The sequence below is a fragment of the Diplotaxodon limnothrissa genome, linkage group LG7 (assembly GCF_057381915.1).
Source record: "Diplotaxodon limnothrissa isolate DT_005_m linkage group LG7, D_limnothrissa_male_GT1.1, whole genome shotgun sequence".
In the NCBI taxonomy this organism is placed as follows: domain Eukaryota; kingdom Metazoa; phylum Chordata; class Actinopteri; order Cichliformes; family Cichlidae; genus Diplotaxodon; species Diplotaxodon limnothrissa.
Window position 1 is genome coordinate 37848550 of NC_140602.1, and position 13619 is coordinate 37862168.

The window sequence follows — 13619 nt, forward strand, 5'->3', positions numbered from 1 at the left end:
ATAGAAGAAGACAACTTCTGCATGCAATGAATGCAAAATTGCAAAGACAAGGACTTGTTCTCCTTAACTGTCCTGTCACATTTGATTCAAAAGTATTGTTCTTTGACCCTTGGGGAGTAGCGGTAGAATACTAATGCAATGCATACATGCTCCATGACTAACTCAGTAAACTGTAACTCCATCTGGGCTTTGGGTTAAAAAAATCCACAACAATACTGCCATTCTCTGACAAGTAATTCACAGCCATCCCAAGAGTACACATGCTACTCTTGATATGCGTGTGTGTAAACAAAGGCTTTGTGAACATGCTTTTGTGCATAATTTTAAATCAAGTCAGCATCCCTAAATTCTAAGTAGCTCCACATGAACTCGCCCTCTGACAAAAACAGTTAGCAACTTCTCCCCAACTTCTCCTCCAAATCCCACAGATCGATGCTAAAAGCTAGGAGGAGCCTGACATCAACTGCAGCTCTCCAGAGGAGATTAGCTCAAGATGAAGGAGAAAATATCTCTTCACTCACATTCTCCTTTTATAAAACACAGGGCAAAGACTATCCCATCCTCTCCACTACATTCCCTCCCTGCGGTGTGAAACTAACACACTGACTGCAGAGCATCACAAATACGCAGCTCAAATCTGAAAAACTTAAACCAGACACAAAGCCTACACTGTTTTGAAAACTGTAAGTCATCTTGTTTTTTTTTCTTCAGGGAGAGAAAGAAAACAGGCACCTTATGAATATTTCAGCATCTGATCTCCGTGGGAGATGTGGACGCCGCAGCTCAGTACGACAGTTTTCGTGAACTGCGCTTCCTCCCCAAAACATAAACAGATCCGGTTAATTCATTCCAAAGGGCACAGCCCGCCAAAAAACAAATAAAAACCACAGGGGGCTTCAGCGTGCGCCACAATTGAGCCACCGCTCCCCGTAAGAATACAAGTCCCAGGGTTCTCGTTAAACATGGCAAACCTTATGAATGTTGCATGGCTATCTTAGCTGTGTTTAGACTGACCTGGTTTCTTTGTCACCGTCTGTGAAGATGACGAGGAGAGGGGCTTACAACTTCCTCAAACAATTCATCTAAGTACAGCATTACATCTACTGTACTTACTGTTCAAGCCAAAGAGTGGACTTTAGGATGTTATCAGCCCCTGACCCATGAAAGGATAACCTCTACAGTTATAAAAAAAATATATATCTCACAGGTTAGGTAGAAAGACTACTTTTTCTTTTAATTTGGAGATTAGTGGCAAAAAATGTGGAGGAAAAACAGCAAGAACACCAAAAAACCCACCTGACACAGAGAGTAAGGTCATAAACGGACATTTACTGTTTTTTTGTTTTGGGTTTTGTTTTTGTTTTTGTTTTTTTGGGGGGGGGGGAGCTTATTTAGGCATTTTTTTTATACGTCTGCCACAAACAAAACTGTCTGCAATCCAGGCAAATCAAAGTGTTTCTAGCAAGACACCCTTCCACTGCTGCGGTCGATTAGCAACTTGCATTCTTCCCTATGAAATTTTCATGGGGAGACAAAAGATTTGCTCTTCAGTCTTTCATTATTGTGCTTGAACCACACTGTACTAGAGTGACAACAGAGAGAAAATTGGGTACTCACACAGATCAGGATAAAAATGAATTACTCAAGTGTCCCACTTTTTAGATTTAAAAAAAAAAAAAAACAACAACAAAAAAAGCCTTTCTTCATATGTCATAATTACAGTTAACAGAAAGATAAGACCTTTTATTAAAATTCTCCATAAAGTAATTCAAATATAGTAGAAATAACAGCAAGAAATAACACAAAAAAGAAAGAAAATGGGATGTATAAAATGGAAGTAAACCCTAAGGATTAGTGAATGATAACATTTTCCCCTCTGCCCTTCCTACTTAGAAGAAGACCTCTCTCTCACTGACTAAAGGCATATTACTAACGACTGTTTAACTCCTGTTCTAGGTCAGCATGAGATAAACACACCTTATTCAGCTTGGCCAGACCCCGACCATTAGACAGTGGCGGTGGCCTATTCATGGTGTACACTCATGACCCAGGTCATGTGATTAATTACAACATGGAGCACTGGTTCTCAATGGAGACCTGGTAGGGGGGAGGCAGGGGAACAGCATTTGGATAGCAGAGGAGTCCTTGTGGTCAGGACAGAATGCATGCCAAGCCTCTGCCAACATTGCAGGCTTCACTTCAATTAAAGGATCCGCTCACTCAAATCAAAAAACAAAATTATATTTCATTTTTTATTCCTCGTCATATCCAGCTATACTTAATGTCCTGGTTTAGGGTTTATATACAGTAGTGGCTAAGAATTTTAAATGCCCACCACAGCCCAGGCTACCAATACTTGGTTGGTGGACAAACTGAGTGACACCAATTGTTGCTGGGCATCTCCTACCAATAGCCTGGAATCCAGTTCACCTTTGTGAGGTTTTCCGCTGCTTTCATCATCATGAAGAAGCCCTGTACCACTTTTATATATATATTCACATATATCTTACAGTAGCTTGGTAACATTAAGTGCAAACACAGCTAACATTATGAAAGATTTTTTTATGGTTGAAGATAATTAAAGAACAACTTCTGTTTATTCTTCTGGCAACAGTGTTTAGCCTTGTTAGACTCTGTTACACTTTATCTTTTTGCTAAGCCCATTGACTAGTATGATGACTTTGCCTCTGGGGGCAGTGGGGATTTTTCACGGCTTCCAGCGTGAGGATATTGGACTCTCTATTCCATTAGCTACTCACTGCTCATGAGAGAAGATTCAGTTGATAAATATTTAAATCTCTAACAATAGCTAATATTCGTGAGATTATATTTCGATAAATACCTTTCCTCTGTCTTGCTTTCAATGCAGACATTTATTTTATTTATTTCCATGCATCGATTAAACTTTGGCTACAAACAGACAACAAAAAGAAACCAAAAAGCTCTTGACCCTTGATGACCCTGAATATTTGTGTATTTAACAGGCAGATATCTGTTTGTAGCTTAGAAGGTAAAGGAAGGCGACTACCAATAAAAAGGTTAGTGGTTTGATCTCCAGCTCCTTCACTTCACATGACCAAAGTGTCCTCGGGCAGAATACTGAATCCCAAATTGCCTTTGATACATTCATCGGTGTAATGCATTACATTTAATTTTTAAAACTATTTTCAGCATATTCATATGATTTCCAATATGATTTTGCTCAGGAGTTGGCAAAGAATACATTTAAAACAAGCCTTTAAACACTTTCATTGCGGTTTTCTAATCTGTTGTGGAGGCCCTTAGAAATCTTCCTCTTGGTGTTGGGCAGGCAGCGGGCATCGAGAGACCCAGCGTGGCAGAGCCCAAACACTCAGTGCATTAGTATGTCTGAGCTGCTAGCCGCTCCCCCATGAATCCCTACTCCTCCTTCCTCTCCCTATAATGCCAACGCTCATCTCCTACATTTCCATCTGGCCCCCCGAAAATAGCTCCCATTTACTCACATAACAGCCTTCACATTTCTACCTTTACTTCACAAGACATTTCCTTCCCCCGAAGCAGATGAATCCCAGAAGAAGTCCCCTCTCTCTCCCTCCCTCATTCAGTCTCACTCTCCCATCTCTCCCCCCTCCCCGCCTCCTTTGGTAGGCTTCTGCACAGCTCCTCTGTTTCCCATGTTTCCCAGCAGAATTCCTGAGAAAGCTGAGGCTTTGTGGTATGCTTTCAGGAACAGTCTGCCTGTTGCATTATTCATCACTCCTAGTCGCCACTGTGTCAAAGACAGCCCACAGTGCCCAGCTGATACTAAGGGGCATATATGAGGAAACACACAGCTGAGTGAAGGAGCTAATAGACCAGGTAAGCTAGTTCCTGAGTCCACAAGTGGTAACCTAAAAAGCCCCGAAGGAGATAACAAAGGTATTTATATTTGATATTCAGTAACATGTCTACCATCAGGCAGCAGGTAGATGAGAAAAACAGCCGCAAGCTTTAAAAAACAGGGAACTAAAATGTGTAATTTATCTGAAACATGGTTGATGTGAAACATTACTACAGCAAGCATATCCACATGCAGGCAAATCTGACTTGACTTATATGTTTGGCACTCTTCACTGCAGAACTGAAATACATGAAGCACTCACACATGGAAAGAATTAAAACAACTTGTGGACAATGGTGGAGCAGCTCCAGTGAGTCTTTTGAAGCATAAATTTCTAAAATATAACTCATAAGCCATAAATCTAAAAGTGAACAGCTCTTTTATACTAACTGCAAACCACTACATTTAGTATTTAGCATGCATATGCAGAGATTTTAAGTTGCCTTTTAACTGAGATTCATTGTATTTACTGTCCAATACCTAGGAGCTCCTAAGTGAAAGCTGTTGGGAAGCTTTCACATTTAAGAAAATGACAAAAGAAAGAAAGAAGTCAGAACACAGATGTTGTGTTTTTCAAGCTTCCAGTCAAGATGTTGAAAACAATAGTGTTAAGCAATAAATGCAATAAAAAAGACATTTTGACAATAATTTAAACAGTAGAGGAGATCTAGAAATGAATCAACCTGTGCTTAATGCTAAGGCATTTTTATTGACAACTAATTTCCAGCTAATCAGAAATTAATAGTTAAGTATGACTAGTACCACCGGTATAACAATGGTGCATATCACTAATTAGTGTGAATGCTGAAAAGCATTCACAGTATTGTTATTCTTAAAGTGACAATTTCAATAAAAATTGCCAGTTATTTTAACTTAAATGAATTAGAAAAATGTATTATATCATTAAACAGTGCACGACTGGATGGGTCTCGCTTATTCAAAGAAAACAAGCCTATGGTGTCCATTAACACACACAAGTTGGCTTTGGACCAAGAGAAACTCTGATATGATTGTGACACATCAATCTTTCATGAACTCACTCACTTTAGCCAGACTGCAACAAACCCTTCCTCCTGCTACTGCTTAGTTTGGATAATGTGTTGATTATATTCCATTGCTGGCATGGACGCAGATAGCTGGAAACGGTAGAGTACGGTAGTTATATTTGTTATATTTCTTTGAAGTCCACCGACTGGAGCACATGCATAGCTGTAAACTAAATTCTCTGCAGAAAAGTCCATCAGGTCACAAAAAATAGACGGGCACTCGGAAGTCCGTACGGACCCTCACGGTCACGTCCGATGATCAAATTTCTGGCACTTGGACACAAGTGGAACCGAGCAGACTCACAGACATGGAAAGCATGATAAAGATTTAATCGGTGAGGAAGGAGAAATATTTGAATAAGTTCACATCCTCAAGTTGCGATGAACCCAAACCAGTTAAACTGAGAGATTATTCAGTCTGGACATTTGAATGAGTTGGATGAGTTTGGTTTTCTTGAGAACACCATTGGAATACTGAATGTCTTCAGGTGATCGTGACTGAAGCTGTGAAGCCAGCCAAGATGAAACAGTTGACAGATAATCATCCTGTCAAGTGAGTAAAATACTGAGAACGAGAAAAGAACTCAAAGCAGTAACCACGGTATCAAATGGAGGGAACTAAATAGGTGGAAAAACTGACCCACCATCCAAAGTAAGTCTAGATAAATCACTGTGTGTGCTCCTATGAGTGTAAATATAAACATAAAAATCATATAATCTGAATCTGCATTACACAAAAAAACTCACCGAGTTTGATGGCACACCGAGGTTGGTCTCGATGTAGGTCTCGGTTTTAGGTTCTACTGCTTCCTCGGCTTCCAGGATCTTCTCCACGGGCATGTCCTCGTTGGCGCAGCTGGTAGACTCTACCTCATTCTCATTTTTCTCCTTGGCTCGCTGGCGCTCCTCCTGAACGGCTGCATGTAACAAAACTGGTTTCGGTCACTACTGCTGTTTTACAAGGTCAGTATGTGATCAAAAACACACTTTGAAAGAAAGAAAAATGCAAGCTAATAGGGTTGTGACTGTGAAGCTTAGCAGCTGTTTTGGTTCACATTCACAGTTTGGTTCAATGTGATAAATAAACTGTGCACTGCAAGTCCTGCAACTAGTGAACAAACATCTAGCCTGAGTCTGTTTTCAGTGCTGAATCTTCCCCTTTGATTAATTACTTGAATTCTTGCTGCGTTTGTGAGTGTGGAATAATTGTCCACACTCGGCTCTACATCGGTAGTGAACTAAATACATATCTGGTGCTTGTTCATGGCTGCTCGTGCTTGCCTGAGTCTGTAATTTAGTGTTCGACATTAAGTGCATCTTGGTAAGCAACTGAATAGTTCATAACTCCGAATGTACAATGCCAGCAAAAACATAGCCGAGAGAGTTTAATCATCAATAATTGCTTCAGCAGTGAGGATGGAAAACAGAAAGACCTTGGGTCTGCATTATGTACAACAAAGCAGCATGTAAATGTCCAAGGACATCTTCCAGTTTCCTTATCAAAGATAAGTCTTCTTTACGCAGTGCTCACTGACATACACAGATCATTTCTAGATAAATAAATAACATTTGGCCTGTCACTCTTTTGTTACACCATGAATGGAAGCCAGAACATCTAAAAAAAAAAAAAAAAAAAAGTCTCAGCACAAATCAATGAAGACTTTATCGTGTCTAAAAACACATTCAAACGCAACCGTGCTGGTTCTGTCATCCGATTGGCTTGGCAAGCAGACACAGGAAATGGTTTGTGTGCCGAGCAGACACAGAGACTCACTGCGGCCGAGGCAAGAGAAACCGCACCTCCACCCTCAAGTGAGACGCATGTCTGTGTGTTTTCCGTCTTTTCAAAGGGCTGTAATTCACTTAATTCAAAACACCACCGAAAAAAGTACTGTGGCTTTTTTTTTTTTACATGTTTTTCTTCCAGCCATGGATTAATAAAAAGCTCTTGACATAATGTGTTTTGTGATAAAGGGCTGTTGGAAATTTAAAGTCAGCATGCAGGTTTATATACACACACCTGGAGAGCTGCACTGCCACACACACACACACACACACACACACACACACACACACACACTATCGCACACAATGGGGTTTCAGATCTGACTGAAGATCTGTCTTCTTGAGTTTCCCTTACTCTGGTTTCTATTCCAAGTCCCGAATCAGAGAGGCCGTGGTCTTGTTGTGGGGGGGAAAGGAAAGCAGGGGTTGTTAGAGGAGGAGAGGGAAAGGGGCCCCACTTTAGAGGAACTGCTGTCTGGCAGTGGAGGTCAGCTCAAGGGTAGAATACTTGTGTTGGAGTCAGGGAGAGGTGAGGAGGGCTGAAATCATGTTAGCTTTATTCTCCCCTCCTCCTCCTCTACTCTCCTGACTGGGAGAGCATAAATTCATTTAATCCTGTTTTTCTGTGGATTCGCTCAGCCTTTTGGGCTACTGTTGCCATGTTCTCCAACCACAGCCCCCCGGGCTGCATGGGGAGGCTTAGGCAGCATTGCAAGTGAGGCAGAAGGCAGTAAATGATAATATCCTTGAAAAGAATAAAGAGCCCAACAATGACATAAATAAAAACAAGAGAGAGGAGATGGGAGGCCAAGTAAAGGTCAGGAAAAAATGGCCTTAGATAGAATATCCTCCAAAACATACCAATGAAAAGAAGAAACCTATTCTCCTCATTAACTGTGTTTTCTTCAGTAACCACCCACAGACACCTGGTTAACACATGCTGCTGTTTTTGCATCCTTAGATCTCTTAGCCATCTCCAAGCATCAAGTAGTGTAATCTATGCACTCTTTTCAGTAAACATGGTTGCCTTGATGAAGAAAGGCAGTAACTGGCTTGTTCAAGCAGCACGTGAGGCTGGGGAAGAATGTCTCGGACTCCCGGACCATCAGCACCGGCTCCCCTCAGGGCTGTGTTCTTTCTCCTCTGCTCTTCTCCCTGTACACCAACTGCTGCACCTCCACCCACCAGTCTGTCAAGCTAATCAAGTTCGCAGATGACACCACCGTCATTGGGCTCATCTCTGACGGGGATGAGTCTGCCTACAGGAGGGAGGTTGAACGTCTGGTGTCCTGGTGCAGCCACAACAACCTGGTGCTGAATGCCCAGAAGACAGTGGAGATTATTGTGGACTTCAGGAAGCACACAGCCCCACTCCCCCCCATCATCCTGACTGACACCCCCATCACCTCTGTGGACTCATTCCGCTTCCTGGGTACCACCATCACCCAGGACCTGAAGTGGGAGCCCACCATCACCTCCGTCATCAAGAAAGCCCAGCAGAGGATGTACTTCCTGAGGCAGCTGAAGAAATTCAACCTGCCAACACGGACGATGATGCAATTCTACACTGCAATCATCGAGTCCATCCTCACCTCCTCCATCACCGTGTGGTACGCTGGAGCCACTATCAGGGACAAACAGAGACTGCAGCGTGTTGTGCGCTCTGCTGAGAAGGTGATTGGCTGCAGACTCCCATCTCTGCAGGACCTGTACACCCGCAGGACACTGCGGCGTGCAGCCCGGATCTCAGCTGACCCTTCTCACCCTGGACACAGTCTGTTTGACCTGCTCCCCTCAGGCAGGAGGCTCCGGTCCATTCGCACCAGAACCTCTCGCCACAAGAACAGTTTCTTCCCCTCTGCTGTTGGACACATGAACAATAACCACATGACTGTCCCGCCACTCACACATGACCCTACGCTGTGTCACTGCATCATTTCATGTCTGGCACTGATCACCACCTGCACTCATGTATATATCCTTCTACGTAGCACTCTTAATTCTTATTCTCATGTATATATCTCATGTATATCTCATGCACATACCTTTCTTTCTACATAGCACTTTAATTCTTATTCTTATTGTTTGCACTGAAGCACCGCAGCAAATTCCTAATGTTGTAAACCTCAACATCTGGCAATAAACCCATTCTGATTCTGATTCAACGTGCAAAAGAGTGCTTAACAGCACTGCTGAAAGGGCTAATATTTCTAACACCTAGATGGAGTGTTAAAATTCACACCTCACAGAATGTTTTTCCTCCCCTCAGACAACAGAACCACTTTCAACCCCACTGTGAGCTTTCCCTGGAGACGCTTTACTGTGCTGCTCCATAATGAATTACAAAAGCTATCTGTCAATTCAGTGTTCACGTTGTGTTGCTGGGTTTCTTGAACTGCTTTGAGCCAATATAGCCATATTTTAAAAAAAAGAAGAAGCTGAAGATGACATGAGAACTTGATATAAAAACAAGTGCATGGGTGAGGTTTGGCAGTATGCAGCAGACACATGTTTCAAGATGTGCCATTAATCCATTTCTGAAAAAGAAATGCAAAAAAAGGCAAAGTTGAGAACTGGTAAAACAGAGGGAATAAAGTGTAGCACACAAACGGATCATCAAAATGATTCTCCTTTGAACAAGGACGATTACGGGCAATAAAGCCGAACCCAGAGTACCCAGGTTCACCCCAAAGTCAAGATAAGTCAGGTTAAAACCTGCAGCCAAAAAATCCATTGGTTTGAAGTGCAACCGAATCCCAGAATCTCAATGAGAACTGAAGAGTCAGTGTTTCTCTAAGTTGTATTATGTATTTGTTTGGGGTGGTTTTCTATTTAATACTTGGAAGTAAAAGGTAATTATTATCCAAACACAACGACACCAGATAGTCACGTGAAATTGAATAATTAAGTGTTGTAATTATGTTTGTGTGATGTGAATATTAAAAGCCCGACAAGGGATGAGGGTTAAAAATGAGAAATAGCTAGAAACTCTATGCGCAGCACATCTGTTTCTTGCTCCAATTCAGAACTTGATAGTCTTCATTTCATTGTGTGCTATAACAGCAACAACTACCATGTGACTGTGATTCACCTGTTCAGTACTATGGAGTCCTTCTATGCACTTCTGTCAGTGTTTTTACTGTCATTATTGAAAGGATCAGAGAGATTAATAATCACTGCCTTATATAAGAACTCACAGATGTCAGCAAATCCCTGGAGGGAAATTGCCAAAATTATTGGAAGTACAAAGAAGTGGAAAATCATGTTTGCTTCAAAAAAATCAACAACAACAAAGAATTGGCACCCAAGAGGGTGGGAAAAAAAGTCTTGTGAGTTTATTTGTTTCTATGGTGGCTGGCACCACATATAAAGCACTGGGGCTCGACCACAAGGCAATTAACACCACGGAAATGAAGCATGAATGATGGCAACGGCGTTAGCTACTTACGTCGGTTATGCCGTAACCCCGACAAAGATTGACTGCAGACGTTTAAATCTTTTAGTCTTAAAGACCAACGTCTGATTTAGAAGAAAAAAGGAGATGGAGCTGAAGATTCTGTTTTCAAGAAAGATGGGATTTGCATTTGCACAGACCCAGTCCATGTTAATAGCCTCTGAAAATGGGAGACTATGGAAAAAAATAAGTGTAATTCCTAAACAGGTAAAAGAAAACTTCTGTTAAACCTTTTGAATTAAAGCTCAAAGTCTCTGGTCAAAGTCTGCAGTCCCAGTAAAATAAATATCTATTTATGTGTAGGTAATGGTTTCCTTTTAAAATAACATTAACACTGAAAAATGACTGAATAATGGTAGAAATTGAATAATGATCTTAAACTGGGTTCGAATAATAGGCCCTATATTTCGTCCCATGTGGCTGATCGAATCTTTGAATGTCTTCCAAAAGGACAGCATTATGTGCACACCATCAGCAGCTTATAACTTTAGGAATGTGGTGCAAATTTTTCATCGTGCTGTGCAATTACAAGACATCATCCAGTTGGAGTACTCAGTTGGAGTATTAAACTTCACATATCTTGCAACATAAGTACAGCATCCATCTTTTGCACTGTGTGAAAAATGAGGTGGCTTACAATAACTAGGTAAGCTGTTCCCCACACCACATGTAAATTTCCAAAAATCATTAGAAGGAGAAAAAGACAAAAAAGGATTCCAGGAAATACAGGAAACATAAACTCGCATAGTTTCATAGTTTAACCGAGAATGTTTTTCTTCAGTCTACATTGCTGAAGTCTCCGTGTGGATTGCCTGCTCTCACAAACCCTCATTTGGTTTCCACGCACAGCCATGTTTGATTCATGGCGCTGAACAGATGAATGCATTCTAAAAAACTAATGCTGCAAGCAGAAAATTCGCTCATTTGAGATGCCGGGTTTTCTAAAAATTTGATGCGTCTCTAACATATGACGTCAGTTACCCTTGACATCGCTTGCTGGGTGAGATACAGTTGGTCTTTGCAGCTCTGCATCACTTGCCAAGTTTATCAAAGTATTCTGTTTTTTGTTTTCTTTGGCCTATAAGAAGTGGAAACTTTGCAAAGAAAAGGAAGGATTACATTTGACATGTCAAAGTATTTTATGTCAACTTCTAGGGTATTTTGAAAGCTCTGTCGTTAATGAAGTCGTAGCTTAAATGAGTATTTGTGTGCAGTGTTGGGTGTAATGCATTCCAAAGTAATGTATATAATGAAATCACATTCTTCAGTAACATAGTAATGTAACGTGCTCTTGTACTAAATTCTATCATTAGATTAAAGTTAAAATGACGTTGTTACTAAAAGTTCTTCAGCTATCTACATGGGAGGCAGATAGAAAGGCGGAAACATAAAACATCAAACAAACTTTCTTTTTTTCCTGTGAACTTGTGCTACAATCAGATCATTTCAGTTTGCGTGCTAGAAGCAGAAAAATGGTGAAGTGGAAGATGGACATTACTGCATCCAGGAAACAAACAACAGCTTTGTACTACTAACATAACTTCGGCTCTTTGCAAAAATCTGCACAGCCAGCATGCTAACGCAAAGCTAAAGCCCAGATATGTGTGCTGGCCCCAGCCCAGCAGTCAGGCCCTAGACTTCAACAGGTAACAAAGGCAGTGATGAGCAGTCACGCTTGCAGCGCTGCAGCTTCCTTTTCAGCCTGTGCATTATAGAATTAAAGTAGAATCGCTGTGGCAATTGCTTTGAAGTGTCTTTGGGCTGTTTTTCAACTTTGCTTTGTTTTTTCAGCTTTGTGTTCATACATAAATACTGAAAGAAAGATCGTATGTGTGTCCTTATTAGAATAGGGATTTGTTTTGGTGTAGCTTAAGTTATATTGTTAACACATTACTGATGAGTAATGTGAAACTGATATATTGAATAATGCAACAGTTATGTACTGCACTTTCATTTCAAGTAATGACTCCGATACTGTTTCTGCACCAGTGTCAAACGCACCAGCAGTTTGAGTGCAAACCAAATTCAGAATACCTCAAAATTCTGGAATCTCAAAATTCAGTATATTTCTACTCACAGAAATGCCAAAAATACATATCATATGGACTTCTGAATGTACTCCTCGGCTACTCACTTCCCCAAAATTGAGCCTTTTAAAAGGAAGATTAATAAAGATAAGGAAATAGGAAAGTGAGACATTATCCTCAACGGTATGTGCTGTACCTTCTCTCTTCATGCCCATGGCTAAACACTTCTGGTAGCGACAGTACTGACAGCGGTTCCTCTGGCGTTTATCAATGACACAGTCTTTGTTGTCACGACAGGTGTAGGTCAGGTCTTTGCGGACAGTCCTTTTGAAGAAACCTTTGCAGCCCTCGCAGCTGTAGACTCCATAGTGTTTACCTGAGGAAAAGGGAAAAGAGATTGTTTGCTTAATGTTAGTTTTTGATCCTTTTTTTGGAAACATAAGGTGACACAGTGCACATGGAATTAGCTGAGTTGGCCGTTTTGCTGCTTCTTCATTAGTACACACCTATGACCTTACCAACTACAACACATTCGCGGAATTTACTGTGATTTCATGAACATGTTATTTACCATTCTGTGGTTACAATAACACAAAGAAATACCCAGGAAACACTTTGAAAGAACAAAACAAAAATTATGATCACAGACCCTTCTACTAACCCTTTGGTAATGAAGGAAAAGAGAGGCTCATTAAAGGGAATATGTGAGGGGGGGGGGGGGGGGGGGGGGGGGGCAGTCTAATATGGTGTTGTCTGACCCTGTTTCTAACAGCTCTTTTTTGTTATTTATGACGGATGGAGTCCATTTGGTTTCTCCAGTGTTGATCAAACTGTTTCTTTGTTATCTCTCTGCTGGGTCAGACCACCAGAGAAGATAAATAAAGCCCCCGAGCACAGCTAAATGAAGCATGACTTGCTATTAAACATTGTTTTGATTTTCCCCCTTGGGTGCACACAGCACCAATGACGCAGGATGACAGTAAAACTGTCCAATGAATTAGATATCCACCTTTATCCAGAGGCTACAAACTTTTCATGGTTATCCCCAGAAAAAAATTAAACACATGGTTATTTGTTGGCAGTGTGGGAAAAAAAGAGATTTAAGACAACTCTACAAAGATGAGTGCTGTGAGAGTCATTTCCTGGGATAACCCGTGGTTATCTGTTCACCCAGGGTTAATGTTCTTGTGGTTCAGGTGGTTAAGCTAGAAGTTGGCCAAATGATAGCCAATGTTTAAGAAAACTCTGGAGCAAGCTATTGTTCTTTGAGAAGCCAAAAAGGTTATTTACAATCTTTATTTATTGTGCAACCTAAAGTGCTACGTGAGAAAGTTTGATTTGGGACAAAAAAAGATTACAGAAATATTAAGGGTGCCAGACTTAAATGGAATTTTATGCCTTTTCTTGTAACACGTTATATTGACTTTGCTTTATTGTTATCGTTA

General features: G+C 41.0%; 1 protein-coding gene across 6 annotated transcripts in view; it reads right to left on the bottom strand.

Moving 5' to 3' along the window:
* The window catches only part of rxraa (retinoid X receptor, alpha a), a 160444-nt gene that overhangs the window by 11223 nt on the left and 135602 nt on the right, over window positions 1–13619 (bottom strand). For 5 of the 6 annotated variants that reach the window (XM_085359669.1, XM_085359668.1, XM_085359670.1 and 2 more), the window contains 2 exons: window positions 12371–12550; window positions 5656–5840 (listed from right to left, as the gene is read on the bottom strand). In XM_085359669.1, coding sequence (XP_085215795.1) covers window positions 5656–5840; window positions 12371–12550 — 365 coding nt within the window. The remainder of the gene's footprint in view (window positions 1–5655; window positions 5841–12370; window positions 12551–13619) is intronic. The other variant, XM_085359671.1, reaches the window with a different exon arrangement.